The sequence below is a fragment of the Aspergillus fijiensis genome (genome assembly GCF_003184825.1).
Source record: "Aspergillus fijiensis CBS 313.89 unplaced genomic scaffold BO72scaffold_14, whole genome shotgun sequence".
Classification (NCBI taxonomy): domain Eukaryota; kingdom Fungi; phylum Ascomycota; class Eurotiomycetes; order Eurotiales; family Aspergillaceae; genus Aspergillus; species Aspergillus fijiensis.
In genome coordinates this window covers 277755-303142 of record NW_024468990.1, presented here as the reverse complement: position 1 = coordinate 303142, position 25388 = coordinate 277755, and the positions used below count along the sequence as shown (strand labels likewise).

Below are 25388 nucleotides of genomic sequence, written 5' to 3'. Positions count from 1 at the left end.
GCCATCTTCAATGGAGACGTTCAATAAGTTAATCAATAATACGTGTGGGGGCGGGCTCACGATTCAAATTGGCTCGTGGTCGCCTGGTGCTTGCCGCCGCAGATGCATTGAGAGAGCGTTGAAACCATACGAATACGGCAAGACCACTGCAGCCAGCAGGTGGGGGAAGGGGGAATGATACCATACCATACAACTCCATACGTCGGTGGTATTGACTAAGAAAGAAAGTAAGCCTGGCGGCCTCAGCCTCGTTGCATGAGTGAGTGAGCTCAGCCATCAATCATCGCCAGTCTTCTTCTTCCTCCTCATCTTCCTCCTCTTTCTCTTCTCTCCGTCCCCTTTCATCCTGCACACTCAATCAATCCCTTTTTGGTTCTGATCTTCTCGCCCCCCTTTTCTTCTCTTCTGCTTAAGTTATTTGATCTGACATACCTCGAGTCTTTCACTCTTCTTCTTCTTCTTCTCTCTCTCTCTCTCTCTCTCTCGCTTTCTCTGTCTTACTTCCGTCCATCTTACTCTTGGCGTAATCTTAGGTATGTTCCACTTTCTGTTATTGGTTCTCTCAGCCACTTGGTTCCTCTTTTTCCCTTTAACCCCCCTTCTGGCTCTCTCTGGCCCTCTCAAACCCGCCCGGCCGGCTTCCACTCAATTCACTCACCACTCTTTCGCTCACTCATCTGAAGCCGTCTTCCCGAACTCTCCGTTCTTTCTTCCTTCTTCCAAGCTTTCTCTCCGCTGACCATCATTGCTTCGCATCTCTTGGTTCTCTAGATCCCGTTCTTGTCACCATGTCTCAACAAGGATACTACAACGGTCCTCCTCCGCCGCAGCAGGCGTAAGTCCTTTCCCCTTCCCTCGTCCATTGCGCCCGGTCTCTTGGCCTCCGTGCCTCCTGTCGCGCCCCCGGCCTTTCCTCTTATCCAGACAACAATGGCGGATCCAACCCGACAGACTTGTCGAGCACCATGAGGGTCATGTCCAACTGGTCATGCAATTTTTCTGTTTTGCGCTCTCCCGACCAGTTTATCTTGGGGACTGATCCCGACCACCTCATCGTGCGCGACAACTGTTAACTCATCGCCTCCCCACAGTTACGGCCAATATCCCCCGCAAGGTTACCAGCAGGGTTACCCTCCTCAGGGCGGATACCCCCCTGGCCCTCCTCCCCAGGGCTATGCTCCTGTACGTTGCGACTCGAGATCATGCCACTGATTGTCACTAAACGTACCCTTCCAGCAACCCATGCAGTACCAGCAGCAACCCCCTCCCCAGCAGAAGGACCGCGGCTGTCTAGGAACCTGGTAAGCGATCCATTGCGTTGCCCTCTCCAGTCCTACCAGAATCTCTCACTAACATTTGTCTTCTGCTCAGCTTGGCTACTCTGTGCTGTCTGTGTCTGTGCGAAGAGACCTGCGAGTGCTGCTTTGACTGCATCGAGTGCTGTGAAATGTGCTAGACGCCATGATCGATCCATGACCCCCTCCACCTCCTTGTTAAACGAAACGAACTTCCTCCCGATAATGGCGTTGCTGCTTCTATTACACCCCCGACTACGACCGCCACTCCCGCTTACACACCACTAGACCGCTCGAGTTGTTTAGCTGAAAAGGGCGCCGGGAATGAGGGGGCCGTTCAGCGTGGGTGCGGCAGCATTTTTTGTCGCGGTCGCGCCGCACGGGCCTCGCTCCTGGATAATTTCCTATTTTCTTATGTTCTAATCTCATATGTTGCACTGCTTGATTTGTGGAACTGCGGTTTTTTTGTTGTACGGTGATTTGTGTGATTTATTCTGGCTGGGAATCAAGCTCTAGGCTCTTGAGGTTGTGCCCGTGAGAGAAGGTTCCAGAACAACCGGCCTCCTGCATAGCCGCATATCACTTAATTCATGATTACCTTTTACTGTTAGTTTGGTATCTGCGAGCGTGCGCATCGAGCTCGTTTCCCTGCGCTGTTGTTACTGTGGTGGTCTTTTGCTTCGTCCAGTGTCCGTTGAAAGTGACGTCGGCAATCTTGGATGTGTTGGCATTGGTTTGTGACGAGTAGATATCTCAGTTGCGGATCGGCCTTTTCGTCGCTTCACTATGATCGACCTCCAAGGCTAAGTACGGACGAAACAGAACCATTTGCGCGACTTGGGAAGTACTTGGGAACTTGTTGTGGATGCTACTGTGGCCACTTCTGATTGTAATAACCGATATGCCTTCGTCTCGAGGTGATCATCTAGAGCATGTGATCTGTCGACTGATTTTCGACTCCCATGATGTCATGTGCTTTGAAATATACTCAATAGCGTAATTCAAACCATCACCGTGGACTTTTGGATGTTGAACGCAGCCAAACTAAGGACCGGATAGGCGAAGTCGAACTCGTCACCGGACTCTAAGACGATTCAAAACGAAGCAGTTGCCTTTGTATTTATCCATCTTGGTTGGATAACTACCATGAGTATGCGGTTATCACTACTACCTACTCACTATCAAAATCAAACCTGAGGAATCAACTCTCGTCTGTTCTCTCTCTCCTTGATGTTCTAATTTGTGGCGACTTGAATACATCCTGTATCTATCTGGCTATGTACAACTGACCAGATGTGTATGTTCTGCAAATACCCATATGTTCAGCACATACCCATATGTTCAGTAGATCAACCCCCTCAAATCGGGATATCAGAGGATGAACTCGGCCAAGAGAGTTACTTTTACTTTCTAAATTGTGGAAATACTGAGTAACTACAGGCTTAGATGTGAAATCATAGACGGCAAGTTTTTACGCCGATTGGGAAGCGAATCACGCATGAATTCGAAGTCAAGGTTCATATACTTTGTCATTAGGCATCAGAAGTCTTCGCTAAATAGCTTACTAACCATATAGTCGGGTAAGTAAAGTGATTGATAAGTAGTGCTACGGGGTAAGTTGTCACATCTCCAACCTCGGCCCATGATAATGCCGCCGCGCGTAGGCGTACCAATTCCCCACCCCGAGGATGAGCATGATGACCAGCACGACGGAGGCGTAATCTGTTCAATTCCCGAATGGGTGTCCTAGTCAGTATATTGTCTGGGTGAAGGGTGCATCTTGGTTGGGGTGGGGGGAGGTATAGGGGAGGGAATTGCTGGACGGGTTTATTTTTTTTTTCTTTTTGCTTTTTCCCTGGTGGAAGATGTTGAGAGGGAGAGAGACCGGGGCAACGTACTCATATTCCCCCCCGTGACCGGAAACTCGGTGGGAAAGGTGAAGAAGATGGTGATGATTATCGCCCAGAGGATGCAGACCACGTTGCACAGGTAGCCCAGCGCGTGGGGTACCTTGAAGGTCCGGTCTGGCGGGAGGTAGTCGGGGCTTCGGCGGCGGGAGAGGAGGAGGGCCGCTGGGATGGCGTAGGAGATCTGCGCGACGACTACCGTTGTGCTTATGAAAGCGTTGAAGGCTTTTTTTTTTCTCTCGTCAGCTGTGTTTGGTGGTGGATGGTTTAGGGAAGGGGGGAGGAGGGGTAGGCGGACCGGTCGTGGAGCAGACGTAGACGATGCCTACGAGGAGGACGGCGACGCCGTCGAGGAGAAGAGAGTAGACGGGCACGCCTAGGGAAGGGTGGATGCTAGCTAGCCGGCGGGAGAAGAAGAGGGCGTCGTCGCGGGCGAAGGACCAGGTGAGCCGCGAGGCGGTCTGGTGGACGGCGTTCAGGGCGACCAGGGAGACGACGAAGAGCGCGGCCATGAAGATCGTGGCGGCTACCGGGGAGTGGGTGGCTTTCTCCCAGACGAAGAAGATGGGGAAGCTGTTGTGTGTGTCCCATGGGATGTTGTTAGTGGATTGCTTGACAGACAGGCGGGCGGGCGGGCAGGTGGGGTGGGATATCTTGGAAGAAGCTCACCCCGTGGGACTGTCGAGAGAGGCTTGGATGTTGTTGTAGCTGTACAGTATGGCAATGGCGAACGGAAACGCCGTCAGTAAGCCCACGATGACGGTCACAATCACTGCCTTGGGGACGATGCGCTCCGGGTCGAGACATTCTTCGGCCAGGTGGAGGGTGGCGTCGAGGCCCGAATACATGAACTGCGGCGTGGAGAGGCCGGTCAGGAAGGAGATGCCGTCGGGCCAGCCGCCGGATCCGTTGACGAATTGCCCCCAGGTATGAGACGAGCTGACGTGCGCTGCGGAACGGGATGGACAGGTGATGGTGAGGGCAAGGAAGGTTGAGATGGAGAGGAGGACTGTAGCAAATGGGATTGGTCATGGTCAGCGTCAAGTTGACTTCACCCGTCAAGGAAGGTATGCACTTACAGCCCAGGTTATAGATCCACAGGGTCTTGTTGGTCAGGAAGATGTTGTAGGCGACCATGATGCCGTTCAACAGCTGATACACCAGGAAGTAATGCCAGCTCTTGGTCTCATACTCGGGCTGCCACCGGATGACAATCGCCATGAGCACGTTGGTCGTGGACAAGGCGATGGACGCCCCGAGGGTGATCCACGCAAATAGGGCAGCGATGCCACTGGTGTATGACAGGGCCTTGCTCCAGCGCTTCGAGGCCAGAATTGACGTGAAATGATATTGTCCTCCCGCCGTCGGGTAGACGCTCGCCAGCTCGGCCAAGGTGATGCCCGTGCAGAGCATCGCAAGGAAGACGACGATGATGCCATACAGTAGCGAGACGGAGCCGCCTGACTGAATGGCAATCGAGAAACTCGCAGCTATCGCCACCCAGCTGTTGGTATTGTTGTACCCCATGGCGATGATGCTGAGGATACTGAAATTCCGCTTCATATGCGCATCCGGCACGCCCGTGATAGCAACATGGCCCTTGGCCATATCGACCTCGGGGTCATAGGAGGCCTCATGATCCGCTTTGGAAGAGGATCGCTTAGGGTTGTCTGACTCCATTCTTTCTCAAGTGTGGTTCTTGGTCAAGAAACGATGTGGGGAGGGGTGGAATGAAGAGTGCCAAGGGAGGAGCCATTCCATTATATGGCATCTTCCATCCTTCTACAGTACACATGACTTTTGCCTCCATACTTACTTACCTTGGAAGAAAGCCACAATATGATAAGCGAGGTTAGTAGTTTGATAAGATTCCTGGGGTGGGGAGGGGTGGAATTCGATGATTCATCAGGAGCACGTCTACTTGATAGGTAATGACAGATACTTGTTTACCTACAGATAGCCCGGAACGCTTATCGAATTCCGAGCCCATTTATCGAATTTATCAAAGCGGGCCCCGGGTTGGCCCCAAACTAAGCTTAGAGAGACCCATTATAGCGGAACTGGGGCGGAATTATCCACTGTCTGCCCCAAGATGATCGTCGCTGATAATGCGGGGGAGATGTAGCTAGTGATGCCAGACTGCCCGTGGAAGAGACCTCCTTTACTGAAGGCCTGAACCTGGGACCCTTAGCTCATTCCCATTCCCCACAGTTCACAGGCAGACACATTACTATACTATATGTCTTGTGAATTGACGATGGAATTAAACAGCGGTTCCGAGCCGTCAGGCTAACGGGGGGGGTTTCCCTCGGCAATCAGAGATTCAGAGTTTATTTCTCCGCAACGCGGGGGAGGCGGAATCAAGCTGCTCGACGAGGGTCCTCGTATTGAGGAAGTCCCAATCAACAAGCAGGAAACAGTCTCACTCACAAATAAGACTCGTTCATTCGACTGGCGTTATATATGCTTCCGTGCAACAGACTTGCACCTGTCACTTGCGGGTAGGATGTAGTGTCTGCCCCCTCCTAGAACCGTCCTTATTTCCGCAGCTCATCCAGTCTAGCCTCACCTATTCGGAGACTTCTTCATCATTCGATATACCTTTCTGGCCCCTGTACAAAGCAATCGCCGCTTTGGTGGCTAGCGCGGTTACATCGTGGACCCCACTTGGGGTCTGGCGGCCAGTCCTTAGGCGTCGTGCGAGCGATGCAGGCCTTTACCCTTCGTGAATAGTGCCGCAATGGTGGCCACAAGCCCAAAGCAAGCTGACGCCAAGAAGCACAGACGGATACCCTGATAGTAAACCAACCGCGCAGCTAGTTGGATGTCCGGCGGAAGGTTGTGAATTGCGGAGACCGAATGACGAATCTCCTCGATAATCTAGTGGAATATGACCTTGATCAGTCCTTGCCCCCATGGGTCAGTATGCTCAAGGAAAGGAGTGTTACTTTCCATTTGTCTGGTATTCCACTCAAGGCCTCCCCGAGGCCCGAGCGCAGTGTATTCTGAATTATGGTGGAAGTAATGGCAACCCCCCAAACAGTGCCCATTGAACGAACCAGGTATACGGTGGAAGCTGACACGGCGTGGTCTTACCGCCAGGTCAACTTCGTACAATTAGTGCAGTGACACGACAAGGGACTTACCTGCATGGTCAAATGCAGCGAGAAAAGTGAATAAGATCCCTGGGTACACAATACCCTGCCCAAGGCTCGCTGGAATCAAGTAAGTGAAGTATTTCCATTCTGAGTCCTGGAAATGCAGGAGCATCACCAATGCGTTGCCGATACACATGAGCAACGACCCAGCTCGAACCAGGTAAGCGAGCTTACCCCAACGAGACATTACGAAGCCGGAGATAATTCCGCCAATTGGGGTAGCAAAGGATGGAATTGCGAGTCTGGCGCCAGCCTTTGCAGGTGACTCCATTAGCACAACTTGGAAGAAAAGGGGTAGTGTGAAAAGAAACTGCCTTCGTTAGTCACAGTTGCGGATCGGTACCTAACTGGGATCGAGGCTCTTACAGCGTAGGCGGCCACTCCCACGCAAACATTAGCAACTTGGGTGGCCACAGGAAGTACCCCCTTCAGCATCCTTGGTGGGATCAGGGGCACTGCACTCGTTCTTCCTTCTATGAGAATGAACACGGCGAGGAAAGCCACACTTGCCACCAACGAAATTATCACCCACACGTTGGTCCATGGAAGCTCGTTGCCCCCTAGACTCAGACCTACCAGCTGGGTCGATAGACCTAGTATAAGAGCACATGCCCCAGAGATGTCAACAAGTCGCCAGATGGTCCGAAAGCCGTGTCCTTCCTCAAGGTATCTCGTCGGAGCAGGAAGCTGAAGAACAAGGTGCCCTGTGAGCAAGGCTAGAAGACCAACTGGTACTTGCAACAGGAAGCACCATCGCCAGCCGACGGAGTCGACAATGGAGCCTCCTAGGGATGCACCACAAATTGACCCGAAGCCATGCATCACATTCTGAACCGCTTGATACATCCCTCGGCGACGGAACGGGATCAGATCCGAGTTGATGATAGTGGCTGATTGATGTCAGTGACAGACCCTGATCAAGTACTTTGACGAAACAATCATATTGTCAAACTCACCCATGGTCATCAGGCCTCCTCCTCCGATGCCGGTAAGCGCTCTCATGAGATTCAGGAACACCACATTCTTCGCAATCCCACATCCAAGACAGCCAGCGATAAAGGTGATCGTGGCCGTGAAGAAAGAGACTCGCCGACCGAATATATCCGAAAAGCGACCGTATAATGGCTGGAATGCGGTGCTCGTGATGAGGTAGGAAGTGGTGAGCCACGAGGCGGTGTTGGCGGCATTGAACTCGGAGCCGATGACTGCGTAAGTCGATGCAGTGATGGTACCATCGAACCCGGAGAGAAAGACGTTTGACATGATTGCTAGATTTCGATTAATGGAGTGGCTTCTATGTTTTTGGTGGACTACTAACCTAGCTGTATCCAGACGAAACCTGATGGTGGCTTCCATGAAGCTTCCAGGTCGGAGCGCAGCAGCGGCTGTTCTTCCTGAGCATTTGGCAGCGCTGGCTCGACATCAGACACATATGCATCGTGGGCGGTCATGGTTAGTTCAAGGTTACTGCTTGGATATTCCGAGTTAGGAACGCAATCGTTTGAAGATTGACTGACGCAGGGACGCGTCTAACTTAAATTTATCAACAGTGAACAAGACCCCCACAGTGGGGAAGTCAGCACGGAATCGTGCTCCACTTTGACACGATGGCCAAGCTTATCTATTGATCTTGCTGAGTTTGCATGCTTATCGAGAGCAGGGCCGACATTGGGTGATTCCTTCAGGTTTTGAACTTCCAACGGCTTCAAGACCCGACGGCAAATTTCTCTGTTGTCGAGTATTTGAGTCACTCTCGGGTGCAGAGCGATAGGTTTTCCCATTGGAGATTTTAAGTCAAGGGTAAGGTCATCTTTATCAATAGTCAAAGTTGTCGCTCTAAGTTCACTGATCGTCAGGTTTCGATCTACTTAAACCCATTGTGAGTGCCAAATAGCCAAATCACGGGCCTGTTTCTCGCATTGGCTCGTGAAAATCTAGATGGCCATGAGTTTTGTGTAGAAGTGTTTTCAATCGAATGGCTCTCAAGAGTGAGCACGTCTTTGGTTCGCAATCTAAATCTCATTGCAGGCTGTGGTGGTGGTGGTGGTGGTGGTGGTGGTGGTGGTGGTTAGTAGTGGTGAGGTACTGCTCAGGTGATCCAAGCATGACTGATTCGGAACTTTCCCTTCCCGCGCGGATTGGATCAGATCCGGGGTAGTGACGGGAAGTGGGTGGAGCAAGCATACCTAGTAGGTTATGCACTAAGATAGTTATTCCTCCTACCTACTCCGTACTTTCCATCTCATCCCCATCCCATCACATTCACTACCTAGTATGGTACCACAGCATCCGCAATTCTCCTGAATATGCAGACTAATCACTGCGATTGTGTACATATGCATATTTTTCGCATTTTCCTCCTGCATTGCTTACCCTCCCCGAAACCTCCCTTGCCATGCAGAGATCCAAGCTGACAGCTAAGACCCCTTCTTGGCGGGGGATACTCTATACGAAGTACTGTTTCTTTGACGCGCCACTTGCAAGCGACGTACTTAGTCTATACAACGAGAGCCACGCGGGAGACTACGACCAAAACGGTAAGAGCGCTCAGGCGGGCGGGCAAAAAGCCTCTCCAGTTTGGTTCTGGCAGTGATTCGACCATGGCTCGAGGACTCAATAATGTAGGAAAATGATAACAACCCCTCGGATGTGGACTCTCCCGTCTTCCGCCTGTGTTGTTCTCGCTGGCTTGGATCCCCATACTTAACTTTCTCAGGTACCCGACATCCTCATCCCACTTTCTCATCTACTACCCTACATTTCCTTCGTGTCTATTCCGTTCCAAAGGCCGGGACTTGATGTCATGAATCCCCCTCAGCTTCAAAGAGCTCTGTAACGACTAGCTCCCTGCAGTAATCATGCAACCAGTACCTCCCCCTCCTTTTGGAGCTTCGGCAGTTTCCGCTACTATGGGCGCGGGGATCGAAAGCTCGTTTCACGTCTCAGAAACCATCGAGGAGAAAGAAGAGAGCGAGCAGTCCCTCGGTCAGGAGTCGGAAGAGGGTATCACCCACAAAGATGAACAGAGGATTGCTTCTCTAGCAAGAAGTCTGTCGCATCTGTCCGAAAAGAGTACCATCGGCGAGGGCACCGATACCTTCTCCAAAGAGCCCAGCGATCCTCAGCTGAATCCTAGCTCAGACCAATTCAACGCGCGCAAATGGACCAAGAATCTACTCCGGATTACATCCCGCGACCCAGACAGATACCCTCGTCGCACAGCGGGCGTTTCCTTCCGCAATCTCAACGCTTTTGGCTACGGAACCGCGGCGGACTATCAGGCAAATGTAGCTAATATGTGGCTGAAAGGTTTTGACTGGCTGAAGGGCGTATTAGGTCACCGACACAAGGTCAGGATCGACATTCTCCGCAACTTTGAGGGGCTTGTGCGCAGTGGTGAGATGCTCGTCGTGCTTGGCCGCCCTGGAAGGTAAGCTATATCACCCGTTGGTGACAATCATAACTTTTCCCGTTTCCTAGCCTTTTGGGTGTGTCGCCATTTTCTTGACCTTAGCCATGCGTGGTGGATTGTCCAACGCTCATTGATCGCTCACTTAGTGGCTGCTCGACATTCCTCAAGACGATCGCGGGGGAAACACATGGGCTGTGGCTCGAGGAAGGAACCGACATCCAGTATCAAGGCATTTCTTGGAATGAAATGCACAGTCGTTTCCGCGGAGAGGTGATCTATCAGGCCGAAACAGAGACACATTTCCCGCAACTTACCGTGGGAGATACGTTGCATTTCGCAGCCCATGCTCGAGCACCATCCAATCGTTTCCCGGGCGTTACACGTGAACAATATGCTACCCACATGCGAGACGTAGTTATGGCGATGCTGGGGCTGAGCCACACACTGAACACGCAAATTGGTAACGAGTACATTCGAGGCGTATCGGGAGGAGAAAGAAAACGAGTCAGCATAGCCGAGACAATGCTGTGTGGCAGCCCGTTGCAATGCTGGGACAATAGCACGCGGGGTTTGGACTCCTCTACAGCTCTCGAATTTGTGCGACGATTGCGGGTTTCTACCGACTACACCGGATCAACAGCCATCGTGGCCATCTACCAGGCCAGTCAGGCTATCTATGACATCTTCGATAAAGTGACCGTTCTATATGAAGGTCGCCAAATATACTTCGGCCATGCAGATGACGCTAAGCGGTTTTTTGTGGACATGGGATTTGATTGTCCTGATAGGCAAACCACAGCAGACTTTCTCACCTCGCTAACCAGTCCTACGGAGCGAAAAGCTCGCGAAGGGTTTGAACACCTGGTTCCCCGGACACCCGACGAATTTGCCTCTCGATGGAAAGAGAGTGCGGAAAGAAAGCAACTTCTTGCCGACATCGAGGCTTTTCAGGCTGAATTCCCTCTAGAAGGAGACAAATACGAAGAGTTCTCGCGGTCCCGCGCGGCCGAGAAGGCAAAAGGAACAAGAGCCAAGTCCCCTTACACACTGTCTTACCCTATGCAGATTCGCCTGTGTCTTCGACGAGGTATGCAGCGCTTGAGGGGAGATATGACCATGACTCTTACCTCAATTATTGGAAACAGCATCATGGCCTTGGTTGTTGCCAGTGTATTCTATAATTTGGACACCACTACTAACAGCTTTTTCCAGCGTGGCGCCCTCCTGTTCTTTGCCATCCTTCTCAACGCGTTTGCAAGTGCCTTGGAGATTCTGACTCTGTGGCAACAGCGACCGATCGTGGAGAAACATGATAAATATGCGCTCTACCACCCGTCTGCGGAAGCAATCAGTTCTATGCTAGTGGACTTGCCGTCGAAACTCATAGTGTCGGTGGTGTTCAACATAATCCTCTATTTCATGTCTAACCTACGCCGTACGGCGGGTCACTTCTTTGTGTTTTATCTCTTCTCCGTCACTGTGACGCTCACCATGTCCAACATCTTCCGCTTTACTGGCGCCGTCTCGCGGTCTATGGCCCAAGCGATGGTCCCATCGTCCATCTTCATGATGATCCTTGTCATCTACACAGGTTTCACAATTCCAGTGCGAGACATGCATCCTTGGTTCCGGTGGTTGAACTACCTGAACCCGATTGGCGTACGTCTACCTAAACTCAGAATTTTAGAAGGTGTTCCACTAATAAAGCAACAGTATGCCTTCGAAAGCCTGATGATCAACGAATTCAGTGACCGCCAATTTCCCTGTGCACTCTACGTTCCTTCTTATAGCGATGCACCCCTGAGCTCCAAGATCTGTAGCGTTAACGGCGCAATCGCGGGACAAGACTTCGTCGATGGGGACAGATTCATCAATGTCACTTACCAGTACTATCGCTCGCACTTGTGGCGCAACTACGGCATTATCTGGGCATTCCTTCTGTTCTCTCTAGCCTGCTACATCGTCAGCAGCGAGCTGGTTCGCGCCAAGCCATCAAAAGGTGAGATCCTCGTTTTCCCGCGGGGGAAGATGCCGGCATTCATCAAAAAGAAACAACCGGGCACCAGCAGCGACGTAGAGAGCCACGCGCCAATGGCCGAAGAGAACAGGCTAGCCGCAGAAGAGAATCACGATCCGGACCAACATACGGCAGCGATTGTTAAGCAAACATCGATCTTTCAATGGCAAGATGTCTGTTACAATATCAAGATCAAGGGCCAAAACCGCACCATTCTCGACCACGTTGACGGATGGGTCCAGCCCGGAACGCTGACAGCGCTGATGGGCGTGACGGGCGCTGGAAAGACCTCTTTGCTCGACGTGCTGGCAAACCGCGTTACCATGGGCGTCGTGACGGGCGAAATGCTGGTCGACGGGCGCATGCGCAATAACTCCTTCTCTCGCAAGACGGGCTATGTTCAACAGCAGGACTTGCACCTGGAGACGAGTACCGTGCGGGAGGCCCTGATCTTCAGTGCAATGTTACGCCAACCGGCCAGTATCCCGCGTGCGGAAAAGATTGCATACGTTGAGGAAGTGATCAAGATGCTCAATATGGAAGCATACGCTGAAGCAGTTGTGGGCGTCCTGGGCGAAGGTCTGAACGTTGAGCAGCGCAAGCGACTGACTATCGGGGTGGAGATTGCCGCGAAACCAGACCTCCTTCTCTTCTTCGACGAGCCCACTTCAGGTCTTGACAGTCAGACGGCATGGTCTATCTGTTCCTTGATGCGGAAGCTAGCAGACCACGGCCAAGCAATTTTGTGTACAATTCACCAGCCGTCGGCCATCCTCATGCAAGAGTTCGATCGACTTCTCTTCCTGGCGAAAGGAGGACGGACCGTCTACTTTGGCGAGCTGGGTCCGAACATGGAAACACTCATTAAGTACTTTGAGGACAAGGGATCCGCAAAGTGTCCACCCAATGCCAACCCCGCCGAGTGGATGCTCGAGGTGATCGGAGCCGCCCCAGGGTCCCATGCTGATAAAGACTGGGCCGATGTCTGGAATCAGAGCCCCGAGCGTACGCAGGTGCGTCACGAACTTGCACAGATGAAGGCGGAGCTTCTGCAGCGGCCACCCCCTCCGCAAGTGACTGGGTACGGGGAGTTCGCGATGCCGATCTGGGCGCAGTTCGTTCTGTGTCTGAAGCGCATGCTCCAGCAATACTGGCGCAGCCCGTCGTACATCTACTCCAAGGCCGCCATGTGCATCATTCCTGTACGTCACTTACTTCCTCTGTCTCTACAATCACTGATTGGACTCATCACTAACCACGACCGATACAGCCTCTCTTCATCGGGTTTACCTTCTGGCGCGAGCCGACCAGTATCCAGGGCATGCAGAACGAGATGTTCGCCATCTTCATGCTACTAGTGATCTTCCCCAATCTCGTGCAGCAGATGATGCCATACTTCGTAAGCCAGCGGTCGTTATACGAGGTGCGCGAGCGGCCGTCCAAGGCCTACTCGTGGAAAGCGTTCATGCTCGCCAGCATCCTCGTCGAGCTCCCTTGGAACATCCTCATGGCCGCGCCCGCCTACTTCTCGTGGTACTACCCGATCGGATTCTACCGTCACCTCCCCGCGGACGCGGTGACCGACCGCGGAGGTACCATGTTCCTGCTGATCCTGGTCTTCATGATGTTCACCTCCACCTTCAGTTCCATGGTGATCGCCGGGATCGAGCAGCCCGAAACCGGCAGCAACGTTGCCCAGCTGTTATTCTCCTTCTGTTTGATCTTCAACGGGTGAGCCTACTCCTCAACCCCCCTTCTCATCTGAACCAGTATCAGTATCAGGATCAGTCACGCTAACGCAAACCTTACTCATCAGCGTCCTCGCCTCCCCGACCGCGCTCCCCCGCTTCTGGATCTTCATGTACCGCGTCTCCCCCTTCACCTACCTCGTCTCCGCGATCCTGAGCGTGGGCCTAGCCGGCGCCGAGGTCAACTGCTCCGAGATCGAGCTCCTCCACATCCCGCCGCCCGCCAACCAGACCTGCGCCGACTACCTTGGGCCCTGGGTTGCAGCCGCCCAGGCCCGCCTCCTCAACCCGTCCGACACGACCACCTGCCGCGTCTGCGCCTACTCGACGACCGACCAGTTTCTGGCCACGCTGAGCATGTCGTTCGCCGACCGCTGGCGTAATATCGGCTTGCTGTTCGTGTACGTGGTGTTCAATGCGGCCGCCGCGGTGTTCCTGTACTGGTTGGTGCGGGTGCCGAAGCGATGGGGGAAGAAGGTCAAGCAGGAGTGATTGACCTTTCTTGCTTGCTTGTTGTTGAAAGGTAGGTGTTTTGGTCATGGTTTGGAATCGGCTCGGTTGTTGGGGTTTCTTTTTCTGCTCGGTCTTGGTGAGGATTTGGGGCTGTGTCTGTGGCTGTACTGTATGTTTATGGGGGTGATGTGGGTGGGCCAGCTAGAGTCTTGCTCCATTTCGGTCTAAGGAGATAGAAACAACTCGTCTCTTTTTGATGGAGTATAAGTGTCCGTGTAGGTAAATGGCAAGTGTCAGGTCAGTGCAGTTCAAAGTTATGGTGTGGACCTTTCAACTGTCTCTTCCACGGATGGGCGGGCGGTAGGAGTGGGGTAAGTCCGGTCCGAGGTCCCTCGTAACTGTATCTTATCTGGGCTTGGTTTAGAAGCAGTGGTTCCCCGTTGAGGTCGGTGACATACATGGTAACTTACAGTACCGTACATATCTACAGTCGAGCTTAGTGCTAAGTTACTGCTAGAACGGGCGTCGGATCCCAGCAAGCAAGCAAGCAGCAAGCAAGCAATGGTCAGCAGTCACCCGGTGACACGGGAAATGATGTCAATTCGAAGCGGCGAGGATCAAAAGAGGGTTGCTCGAGATGCTGCACGCCAACAGGCATGATTCGCATGAGACGCGCGTTTGTCGCGGGGCGTCCGTCCCCTTCGGAAACTGCCTAGGAACTCGCCCGGAACGTTCAGCTGGGGGTAATCAACGAGAATGATGATATTGAGCTAGTAGTCACGATAAGGTACCTTACGGAGTCAACGGAAGGAGAAAGAGGAATGATGTAATTACGCGAACAAACCAATGGGCTGCGAGGAACGGAAAGCAAAATGCCTCCGATGGGAAATAATGATAAAGCACTTTCCACATCTACACCTGGCAGAGTACTCAATAGTCTAGCTGAGCTGCGGCAACTGACAGGCAGGAAGTAAGTAAGTTATGAGTCAGTTTAGCTGCAGTGGTGGAGTCACTGGGGCTGCACCGCTTCTTTTCCACTTTCCGAACCACATCTTACCGCCGTGGACAAGGAAGAAACCCGGATTTCTTCCGAAAGTTCCTTGTGCCCTATGGGTTACGTATTGCAGTGACAGGATAAAGAAGCGGTGGCCGATGCCGTACCGCGATAGAAAAAGCGCCTTGCCAGATTTCCATGATCCCTGTGTATACTCACCGAAGCGGTCGGATGCATTCCCAGCACAGCCAACCCCTCAGCCACCGATGAACGCCTCGAGGTATCTAGTTGCCGGTCTCTCGAAATTGTCGAAATTAAAACGTACGATGATGAATATTCAGCCATCGGTCGCGAAACCTTCGTCTTCTGATAATCACCAATCTGACCTTTCCCTTTATGGTGTGAATAGTCGAGCCCAGGTCGATCCTCAACACCCCCCCTCCCGTTTAGTTGGTTTCATAACAGAGATACCGATCTGTCGAATCGCTGCATAGCGCGGGAGTTGTCGCGTGGTCCATCGGAACCATTTTGGCCCCCAAAAAGAAAATAGGACGAAGTGGAGAGCAACCGCTGCTTCAAGCATACCGAATGTTCAACTATACTTCAAGGTTGTAAAAGGGGCAAAGAAATGTGGACCCTTTGCCATGTCTAAGGGATGATATCAGGAATCCTTGGCGAGTCACGATAATGATGAGAATAATTATTCCGTACATCTCAAGAGGATGACCAAGGTGCTAACGGAAGACACACGATCCGTGAGCCTGTCAGACGTTTAGCGGGTAACGGTACGCCTGGAGAATGAGGTCGGAGCGTCATTATTATTTCCAGGTGGGACATGCATGCCAAAAGCGTATCAAAAGACAGCGTGGCGCGGGTTGATGCGGTGCGTGCCTCGCCGACAGGGTCAAATCGCGCCCGGGGAAAAGCCAACAGGTGCGCAAAGAGGCAACCAGTCATAATCACCACGCAGCTGAATGAAGTGGTGATGATCGCTGTGGATTTTTACCTGTTTGAGACCCCCTGCATGAGCGATACCGAATGAGCGCTGGTGGAGACCGACTTTTTGCTCAATGACTCGTTATTGAAGGTTGTGGTTGGTGCGGAGGCGATAATAAGTCAACGCTGGCAGGCAGATGGGCCCAGGGGTGGGTTTTGGCCCCCGACAAGTCAAATTAACTAAACCCTGTTGGTATGGTTTTGCCCAGCTAACGCCGACTTAGCGCAACACTGCCTATCAATTAAATTGAGGCTGAATGGCAGGCACTCTGGGGGCTCTGGGGGAGACTCGTCGGGCACAGAAGGAGCAACCCCCCAGATCCAATCAATCAGTGGAAACCTGGAATGTGCACGCATGAAACCTGGGCTGTGCGAGCCACGAGGGATTGGAATGCTTCCTTCTGTGCAGTAAATTTAGATGATAACAACGGTTTGCTTTGTTCCAGAGACTTCTCAGGAAAAGATGTGCGCGATAATCCCAACAAACTGACAGGGGGGACCCCTTCATAGCGTGACTGAACTGAGCGTTAGTGTCAAGAAAAGTGTATTGGGAAATGGGAAATGAAAATACGAAAATCCAAGGACATGGAGGAAATGAAAATGGATCGTCCAGATGTCCAGAACCTGAAGCCCGGGCTAGATGCCGCTGCAGGGGTTTCCTGCTTTGGGTCTCTCAAAATGCAATCATCAATCCATCCCGCAAACAATTTCGACGAATAATCGCCCGGCCCATTGAGCCTATGCGGCTCAACAATGGCCTTGACTCTGGGCTCTTTTCGGGCTACAGTGCCCCATTTCCCGTATCATAGCCATGTGGTCGCCCAGCTGAAAGATAAATGCCCCTGGCTGCCGCGACACATGGAGCCAAACATTTTCTTTCCGACTGTGTTGTGGTCCTGTGTACCGACAAAATTCCATAGTTCGAAGCGAGTTCTTGCTTGCTTCTTCATTTCCATATCATGGACCATTTCTCAGCCTTCTCCGATGTTCCCCAACCAGCACCCGGGGTTAGTGTTCCCCAGGATTATGAACTGTACCCTTGCAAGTATGAGTCGTCGTATACGGACCCCACGATGAGTCAACATCCTTCAGGCCTCCAACCTCATCTCACTCCGGAAGCTATCCCTATGAAAGGCCTCTATCCCACATCTAACATGTCCTGGACGAGCATGGGAGATGATATCGACACTCTCACGACAGGCTTCTCGTCTCCCTGGAGCAGCGAGCCCACCTCTTCGCCGGCGCTGGGAAGTCCCAAGTGCAACGACATGAACTGGATGAATATGGGATGTTACATGTCTCCTCCTTATACCTGTGACGATGTCATGATACCTCCATCTGCATATGAGCCGTGCGCTTCGCCCGCTGTTGTTGAGTATCTGGTGACGCCTTCACAAATCTACCCAGAACCCGAGTCCATGGTGAAGATTGAGCCTGAACTACCCTCACCGAGCACGCATGCCGTATTCTCGTATCAGGGAGCCTTCTCGAACTGTGAGACCAGTTTCACAACTGGGATGTCGATCGGTGGTCAGCCGGCTAAGGAGGAGCGCGCCGCTTGTGACTCGCCAAAGTTTCAAGTCAAACCACGAAAAGCACCGAAAGCCAGCAAGAATCGCATCACCAAACCGACTCGAAAGCCATCCAGCAAGACAAGCACCACTACGAGCGCCCGCGCTGGCTCAAGGGTAACGGCGAAGAAGAACACCCCACCACCCAGTCGAGTATATACCTGTAGCTTTTCACACTATGGCTGCCCCAGCACATTCGTGTCGAAGAACGAGTGGAAGCGACATGTGATCTCTCAGCACATTCAACTGGGATTTTTCCGATGCGATGTGGGGCGTTGTAGCTTGGACAACCTGAGCAAAGAGAGAAACCTCAGCTCACCGCACGAGCCCCTCGCCTACAACGAATCTCACCTGGTCAATGACTTCAACCGCAAAGACCTCTTCACTCAGCACCAGCGTCGCATGCATGCCCCCTGGGTGTACCGGAACCGGAAGTCGCCCGAGACCGAAGAAGAACGGGAGGCGTTTGAGCAGAGCCTGGAGGCTGTGCGGGCACGATGTTGGCACGAGCAACGCAAGCCCCCCCTTCACAGCCAGTGCGGCTTCTGTGGACAGGAATTTGTTGGTGCACACAGCTGGAACGACCGAATGGAGCACGTTGGTCGCCATTATGAAAAGGACAACCTCGAGCAGGAAAGCGAGGATTTGTTGTTGCGGCAGTGGGCTATAGAGGAGGGCATCATCCGGAGGGTGGACGGAGAGTTGAAGTTGGCTGTCTTTTGTGACAACACTAACTAACTGCCCTTTCCCTTTGGAGATGAATTCTCCTGCCCTGCTGGCTTCTCTTCTCCCCTTCTCCGATGCCTCAGGCTATTGCACTTCTATCGGTTTAATTTATGCCAGTCCCCCCTTTCTTGATGACGACCCTTTACGACCTGATATCCTGTATTTCACATCTTTGGTTTAGAGGAGTATATGGTGTTTTCTTTACTGTCTGTCTGTGCGATTACGCTGTCTACCAATACCCAATACCCACTCTTGGAGCAAGAAGGAAAGAGATATATTAGCATATCAATCGATACATCATACACATAAATCTAAGTGCCCCAAAGTCATCCATACCTACCATTGATATTCGCCCATAGACTAGACTCGACCCACCACCGACTAACCTAGCAGTGACAATCTGTTCAACAGCCCAGTTTGGCCCCAGACTAAAACCAGCATGGTCTGATCGCCCAGTCGCCCAAACGACAACGGTTTCCACGTGGCGACCGGTTTCTAGAGCACGACTTCCCGCGGCGGGTCCCTGAGTTTGGCCCCCGAATTGATTCCATCCGCTTGGACTCTCTTGATGAAACGCAGACCGTCCGTGCGGCTGACAGGGTGAAGAACGCGGGTGGACTTATCATCGGGCCTACGGAATGTGCCCACGTGTTGGTGGCCGGTATTCTGGTCGTCGTTAGTTGAATTCCAGGTCTTCTAGAATACGGATTTCCAGCGGATCCTGGTATTCCCCGTACTCTAGCGGCCTCGACATAGGAGCCCCTCGCACTCAGTCGTCATCGGGATGCTTTGAAATCGAAACCTGGTATCTTAAGTGGATGAATGTCCGTCATGCTGCCAAGGAGCTCTCCAATTGTTTCTGTTGGCTGTCGCCTGAAAGGAGAATAACAATGTGTCAAATGTGATTGCAGTGGTACGGTAAATTGACCTTAATGTAGCCAAGCAATCTTTTCATGGTACAGAATAGGCACAATGGTATTCATGGTTTCGTCTCGAAACTGCGATTCCACGTCAGCTGGTTAACTTTTCAACATCACCCCAACGAGACAGAAAAGGAATTCGCCAAACTCACATGAGAGTACTAACTTTTGTTAGGGAATGCCTCTCCCCGAACAGCTGTGCTGCTCTCAACCCAGGGCAACGACTGTGGTGTTTTACACAGCAGCATTGATACTCCGAAGTGGGTGACCCCCGCTATAGATGGATCGGCAGTCATGTGTTCAGCATCCCCCGCCGTGACATCAACAGGTTGAACAACAAAACTACCACCCAAAAGCAATGCTTACCACAAACCATTGTCTGTATCTTCTGCCATCTCAACACATTTTACATCTCTCGGACCCTCATAATAAAGTCATACCGGCCCAAGATGACCCCGTACCCCTTCAACCACACTCAACCAGGCAACCCCTCAGCTAGCAAGCAGAGCACAACACCAACAGACTCACAACCACCACCAGACTTCCAAGCCAGACCCCAAACCCTCACCTACACCCTTCAAAATGTCCGCGGCCGCCTGCCCAGCCCACAGGCCTCGCACCTGCGCACCCTCTTCCAAACCTCCCACCGCGATCCAACCACCATCCTCGCATTTCCCTGCACCTACCACGGCCTCTCCTCGCGCCTTGTCGCCGAATCCAGCTTCCCACTCATCTTTCTTTCCGGCTTTGCCGTGTCCAGCGCCCACGGCCTGCCGGACACCGGGTACATCGCCATGGAAGACATGTGCCACAAGATCCAAGAGACCGCCCGCATCGTCACCGACCTGCCCATCATGGTCGACGGGGACACGGGCTACGGCAGTCCCATGAACGTCAAACGAACGGTCGAGTGTTTCGCCGCCGCGGGGGCCGCCGGCGTCATGATCGAGGATCAGACCTGGCCGAAACGTACGTCCCTATCCATCCCCCTCCCCGCGGTCCCACCCAGCTCTCCCCACCCTCATGAACCACCAAATTAACAACCCCCACCAAATAAAAAAGGCTGCGGCCACACCAAAGGCAAGTCCGTGGTACCACGGGGCGAAGCCTACGCGCGGATCCAAGCCGCCGTCGACGCGCGCAGCCAGGGCCGGGACATCTTCATCCTGGCGCGGACGGACGCCCTCATCCACGGGTGGGACGAAGCGATGACCCGGGCGAGGGAGTTCATCGCGATCGGCGCGGACGCCATCTTCGTCGAGGCGCTGCCCGACCGCGAGGCCATGCGCCGCTGTGTGGCGGAGCTGGACGTGCCCATGCTGGCGAACATCATCGAGGGCGGCAGGACGGAGAATCTCTCGGCGACGGAGCTGGCGGGCCTGGGGTTCGCGGCCGTCGCGTATCCCTGGACATTGGTGGCGGCCCGGTTGAAGAGTACGCGCGAGGCGCTGGAGGCCTTGAAGCGGAGTTTTACGGTCGGCGCGCCGCCGCAGATCCTGCGGTATGAGGAGGTTTGTGCCGGCGTGGGGTTTGAGGAGTACTGGGTGAGTGGCGCTCTTTTTCGTTCTTCGGATGCAGTTGTTGCTGGGTGGTTGACTGACGCTTTTATCGGTTTAGGATGCGGAGACGCGATATGAGTTCACAAATGAGGCCTTGGTCAATCCTCGACGGGAGGAGTAATGTGTACAGTACTGCGAACTGTCTCTACGGTGTGGATCGAAACTGCAGAGTCAAGCTATAGATTCGTTTCTACAGGCCTCACAGCCGTTCGGCAAGTTGCCTTCACTTTGCACTACCACAACGTCCGAGTCTTCCGACGTAAGGCGATCATCTCATCGTCGAGCCGAGGTGGATCTTGTATGCAGCGGTGGGATACCTCGGCGATAAGATCTCGGCCCGGCTTACTTTATATGGTACCGAGATCCGAGCATCTCGGACGGAGAACTCATTTTAGTACTAGTCTCCTGCAACGATATCCACCACAGAGGCTTCAATGATGGTCGTGACGAATGGTCTCATGTTCTCCATTCGGAATTGTGTATATAGGGCCAGTCAAAAGCGCCAAAGAATACGCCTCTCGGAGATAGAAAGGCGTTCGTCATAGGGTGGACCACTGACCTCAGAACCGAAGATGGCAGGTGAAGGTCACCGCCGTCTGCATTTGCAGAGCGCCCAGCAGCCGTGTATAAAAGCTTCATGTCCACAATAGACACGATCATCACCAGCCTCCAATACACTGCCTTTACGCTCAAAGCCCAAGCTCTTCCTACTATTGACTCGACACCAACCACTTGTACCCAAGACCAACTCATACACACCAATCCCACCAACATGCCTCCGCACGTAAGTCTCCAACCCACCCACCCACCGCTACCTACCTACCTACAGAACATCACCAGAAAATCTAACCTCTTCCTGGAACAAAAAGTCTCCCGAAGCCGCCGCTCAAGCCGCGCACGCCCACATCTTCAGCCAACCCACGACCGAGCCCTACCGCAACAACCCATGGGCCCTGTACCGCGCGCTCGACGAATACAGCCAGACGCGACACCTCATGAACTTCAAGGAAACCAAGCTCCGGGTCGCGAAGCAGCACCTCGAGTCCATGCAGCCCAAGCCCAAGACCGTCATCGAGTTCGGAACCTACGTCGGCTGCTCCGCCATCGCGTGGGCGGCCATCCTGCGCGACCTGCACGGGCCCTCGGCGGACAACGACATCCACATCTACACCTTCGAGGTGAGCGAGTCCATCGCCCAGGTGGCGCGGGACTTCATCGAGCTCGTGGGCCTGCAGGAGGTCGTGCACGTCCTGGTGGGACCGGCGTCCGAGTCCCTGCGGGGGCTGGTCGAGCAAGGCAAGATCGCCCCCAGCGGCGTCGACATGGCGTTCTTCGATCACTGGGAGAAGTTCTACCTCTCGGACTTGCAGCTGTGTGAGGAGCTGGCGCTGTTCCATGTCGGGTCGAAGGTCATTGCGGATAACACGGATATTCCCGGCGCGCCGGATTATCTGGAGTATGTGCGGGCTGGGGGTAAGGGAGGGGAGGGAGAGGTGCGTTATACGACTCGGTCGTTTGAGACGGAGCATGTGGTGCAGGGGCGGCCGGTAAGTGTCTTCTCTCCTGTCTCTTGAGTATACGAAACCGGATGTATTGTGGGAACTCTGTCTTTGCTGACTTATTGCTTGTTATAGAATATCGTGGAAGTGACAGACGTCGTGGCTGTCCGGTCATGATGCCGCATGTGATATCAATTCTCCATTGAGATTTCTTTATGATTAGACGCAATCTATCACGTTGACGTGTATGGCAATTCAGATTTCCGGTCAATGGACCAGATCCCTGACCATTGTATTTTCCTAGAAGACCAGTTATGTGCGCTATGTAGATGTGTAGACTTGCAGACTCGATGCAGGGCTTAGATAAAGTCCCGGGAGATGCATTCAATGTGGGCAAGTGCGGAGAAAACCGCGGGCTATTTCGAGGTCCACCCAAAGGACATTCCCATCGAAAGCGGTGAGCGAGACGGCCGCAGTGGAAGACACCGGCGGCCAACAACACCTCCGCAATAATCACCTGGTATAATGATCAGAACAACAAACAATTTGATATGAAATCACGACAAAATAAGATCTTTCGTCCTCTACACATCAATTGCCAAGAATCGACGAGAAAGCGTCTGTGATGCCGCATGACCGCAGGTCCTGAAACCACTCAAAAGGACAAGATCGTCCGATACTACTCCTACGACTGACATAGCTTCTTCCCCCTCATCACCATGTACGTCGCAACCACAATCCCAAACTCCAACTCCCAATTCCGCCTTTCCTCTTCTCCCCACAACAAGGCAAGAGAATACCTAACGCAAAACCAAACAGGACCGTCTTCTCCCTAATCATCATCAACAAAGCCGGAGGTCTAATCTACCAGCGCGAATTCCAACCGGGCCTCCGCAAGCTCTCGACAAACGACTACCTCGTTCTCGCCGGAACCTTTCACGGGTATGAATGGACCTTTGTGTCAATGCCTCTTCCAGAGAGACGAATGCTTTGTATATCAGGCCTAGAAGAAACGAAACTTAATAACCTCTAACAGCGTCCACGCCATCACCCGCACCATCACCCCGAAACTCCCCCTCCTCACCCCAACCGCAATAGCCTCCACCCCGACCAGCGCGTCCTCCAACCTCGCCTCCCCCTCAGGCACCTCCACCCCGATTCCGCCCACGACGACGACGACGACAACAGCGGCAGCAACAACGCCATCCGTCTCCGCGTCCTCATACACATACCCGATCCTCGGCGTGCCCGCGACGGGGCTAGAGTCCCTCGAGACGGACAAGTTCCGGCTGACGTGCTTCCAGACGCTGACGGGCACCAAGTTCCTCCTCTTCACGGACCCGCACATGGCCAACATCGAGGTGGTGATGAAGAAGATCTACGAGTTCTACGCCGACTTCGTCATGAAGAACCCGTTCTACCAGTTGGAGATGCCGGTCCGGTGCGAGGCGTTTGATCGGAATCTGAATGGGTGGTTGCGCGGGCGGACGTGAGGATTTCTGATTCAATAGTAATCATTCTTGCCTTTGTTGTCATAACAAGGGAAGAGGAAGAATGATTGGCCTACTGTTGGATTGATTCAAAGTCGATTTCTGGCGACGGAAACTTTTAAAGATTGCACTGATGTATCGTGTTCCTTTTACTTTTCTTCTTTCGTGGGAGGCGTTCGTCATCAATTCCTTTTTTTATATATGCGTTCGCGGTTCTCTCCGGCATAGGACTACGATTATGATGTTATAGAATTCCCATATAGATACCGCAAGCCTTTCTCAAAAGGATTGTCGTGTGGGCGGGGGGGTCGACTCTAGAACCCACGTTCTACAATTACAACCAAGCAGAAAAACCAGAGAAAACTTTAACGCAAGTACACATCAGAAGGAACGCCGGGTATGCATCAGAGATTGAAGAAGAAAAAAAGGAGGTCATCCACGAGGATCATTTCGAAATTTCCTCACACATTAAGCGGTGTCCATCTTGTCACCGTCATCCTTCTTGTCTTTGCTTCCGCTACCCTCACCACCCTCCTCGGGAATGCCCTCCAAGTTGACTTTGCGCTCCTGTTCCTCCCGATCCCGCTTCTCCTTCTCTTGTCGGTTCTTCTCCTCCTCGAGGGACAGACGCAGGGCAAAGGCCAGCTCGGGATCGTTCTCCGCCGCATCCTCGAAGTTGAAGCCCCCGTCCCCGCCGTCCGGACCGGCGCCACCACCGGCGCCGCTGCCGTCACCACCCAGGATCGGCGTGGCCTGGAGCTCTTCACTCAGCAGGTTGTCGCCGGGCGGGATGATGGCCAGGTGGGAGCCGTCGCCACCCTTGACGTTCTCGACGAACGCCTCGAGCTTCTTGGTCTGGTCGGATTCGAGGTCTCCGAAGGCGATCACGTCGATGGACACGTTATTCTTCTTCATCTTCTTGGCGAGCTTCACGAGCGTCTTCTCGTCTTCTTCAATGGGGGAGCAGGAGAATACGATGATGCGCTGTCTCTGGGACTTCTCGGAGCGGTGCTTGAGGGCGAGCTATAGTTTGCCGTCTGGTTAGCTGCTTTGAATACTCATCGTGATTGTGGGAAGTTGCTGTTGTTGTTGTAAGACATACACCGGCCACTTGTATGCTGGAGCCAAGGTGGGCAGTGCCACCGATCTTCGTGCGGTGCAGACCAGCCAGGATACCACCGAAGTCGGTGGTGAATGTCGACAGGACTTCGGGACCCTTTCCTCCCATGCTCATAAGCCCGACGGCGGATTGGGGGTGTACGCGCATCTTGGTCGTGTGAATGACGCTGACAGCGTCGATCTGTGCTTGCCATCGGGTCGATCTGGCAGCTCAGCTGTCAGCGGTCGGAACGAGAGAAGAAGGTTCGATGGCCCTTGCTGAGACTTCGTGGTACTTACGTATAATCACCGTTACGGCTGCTTTCGCTGTTGTCCACACTGCATAGGTTGTTAGCCAAGGTGTACGAAGCTTGAGATGAGGGGAGGGGTGGAACAGAGGAACGGACATGATCATGGTAGCTTCCATCTTGGCGAGGGTTTGGCGTTACTAGGAACGACGGCAGTGATTGATATAAGTAACAGTAGGTGATAGCTTTAGGCGCTATAGATGCCGAAAATAGGAAGATGTTGTGAGTAGATGGAGA

At 53.0% G+C, this 25388-nt stretch overlaps 9 protein-coding genes across 9 annotated transcripts; 6 read left to right on the top strand and 3 right to left on the bottom strand.

Annotated features, from left to right (window-relative positions):
- Positions 1-420: 420 nt before the first annotated feature.
- On the top strand, positions 421-1401 carry BO72DRAFT_526243 (uncharacterized protein; the record flags this gene model as incomplete). The annotated part of the gene is made up of 4 exons (XM_040950014.1): positions 421-533; positions 772-835; positions 1092-1182; positions 1237-1401. Coding segments are annotated over 4 exons (432 nt in total), but the record flags the coding sequence as incomplete, so codon positions are not given.
- A 1515-nt stretch (positions 1402-2916) lies between these two features.
- Positions 2917-4882, bottom strand: BO72DRAFT_425415 (putative choline transport protein; the record flags this gene model as incomplete). Its single annotated transcript, XM_040942908.1, has 5 exons — positions 2917-3017; positions 3194-3427; positions 3501-3775; positions 3872-4211; positions 4282-4882. The coding sequence occupies 5 exons, from the start codon at positions 4880-4882 to the stop codon at positions 2917-2919; spliced, it is 1551 nt and encodes a 516-aa protein (XP_040803147.1).
- Positions 4883-5890: 1008 nt separating this feature from the next.
- On the bottom strand, positions 5891-7811 carry BO72DRAFT_373990 (MDR family MFS transporter; the record flags this gene model as incomplete). The annotated part of the gene is made up of 6 exons (XM_040941108.1): positions 5891-6082; positions 6151-6293; positions 6349-6670; positions 6727-7250; positions 7317-7628; positions 7679-7811. The coding sequence occupies 6 exons, from the start codon at positions 7809-7811 to the stop codon at positions 5891-5893; spliced, it is 1626 nt and encodes a 541-aa protein (XP_040803146.1).
- A 1407-nt stretch (positions 7812-9218) lies between these two features.
- BO72DRAFT_373882 (pleiotropic drug resistance family ABC transporter) lies at positions 9219-14029 on the top strand (the record flags this gene model as incomplete). Its single annotated transcript, XM_040941103.1, has 5 exons — positions 9219-9790; positions 9919-11431; positions 11486-12991; positions 13060-13520; positions 13606-14029. 5 exons carry the CDS (start codon positions 9219-9221, stop codon positions 14027-14029), a joined length of 4476 nt encoding a protein of 1491 aa, XP_040803145.1.
- Positions 14030-16666: 2637 nt separating this feature from the next.
- BO72DRAFT_52903 (putative C2H2 finger domain protein) lies at positions 16667-18497 on the top strand. Its single transcript, XM_040950221.1, has one exon. It carries the CDS (start codon positions 16940-16942, stop codon positions 18287-18289), a length of 1350 nt encoding a protein of 449 aa, XP_040803144.1. The 5' UTR covers positions 16667-16939; the 3' UTR covers positions 18290-18497.
- A 1149-nt stretch (positions 18498-19646) lies between these two features.
- BO72DRAFT_457268 (isocitrate lyase/PEP mutase family protein) lies at positions 19647-20877 on the top strand (the record flags this gene model as incomplete). The annotated part of the gene is made up of 3 exons (XM_040946327.1): positions 19647-20166; positions 20260-20741; positions 20815-20877. 3 exons carry the CDS (start codon positions 19647-19649, stop codon positions 20875-20877), a joined length of 1065 nt encoding a protein of 354 aa, XP_040803143.1.
- A 451-nt stretch (positions 20878-21328) lies between these two features.
- Positions 21329-22432, top strand: BO72DRAFT_467153 (putative O-methyltransferase; the record flags this gene model as incomplete). Its single annotated transcript, XM_040946818.1, has 4 exons — positions 21329-21341; positions 21500-21540; positions 21686-22303; positions 22391-22432. The coding sequence occupies 4 exons, from the start codon at positions 21329-21331 to the stop codon at positions 22430-22432; spliced, it is 714 nt and encodes a 237-aa protein (XP_040803142.1).
- A 319-nt stretch (positions 22433-22751) lies between these two features.
- BO72DRAFT_425400 (trafficking protein particle complex subunit 4) lies at positions 22752-23748 on the top strand (the record flags this gene model as incomplete). Its single annotated transcript, XM_040942907.1, has 3 exons — positions 22752-22976; positions 23075-23197; positions 23292-23748. Coding segments are annotated over exons 1-3 (582 nt in total). The 5' UTR covers positions 22752-22974.
- Positions 23749-23961: 213 nt separating this feature from the next.
- On the bottom strand, positions 23962-25351 carry BO72DRAFT_446426 (proteasome regulatory particle base subunit RPN10). Its single transcript, XM_040944293.1, has 3 exons — positions 25251-25351; positions 24848-25182; positions 23962-24768 (listed from the first exon to the last, which is right to left on the bottom strand). The coding sequence occupies exons 2-3, from the start codon at positions 25010-25012 to the stop codon at positions 24214-24216; spliced, it is 720 nt and encodes a 239-aa protein (XP_040803140.1). The 5' UTR covers positions 25013-25182; positions 25251-25351; the 3' UTR covers positions 23962-24213.
- Between the last annotated feature and the right edge of the window lie 37 nt (positions 25352-25388).

Excerpts from the sequence above, each read along its gene's own strand:
- BO72DRAFT_52903 (XM_040950221.1), top strand. The coding sequence starts at position 16,940 with ATGGACCATTTCTCAGCCTTCTCCGATGTTCCCCAACCAGCACCCGGG.
- BO72DRAFT_446426 (XM_040944293.1), bottom strand. The coding sequence starts at position 25,012 with ATGCGCGTACACCCCCAATCCGCCGTCGGGCTTATGAGCATGGGAGGA. Across the intron at positions 24,769-24,847 it reads CCAGCATACAAGTGGCCGGT|CTCGCCCTCAAGCACCGCTC; the intron begins GTATGTCTTACA and ends GGCAAACTATAG.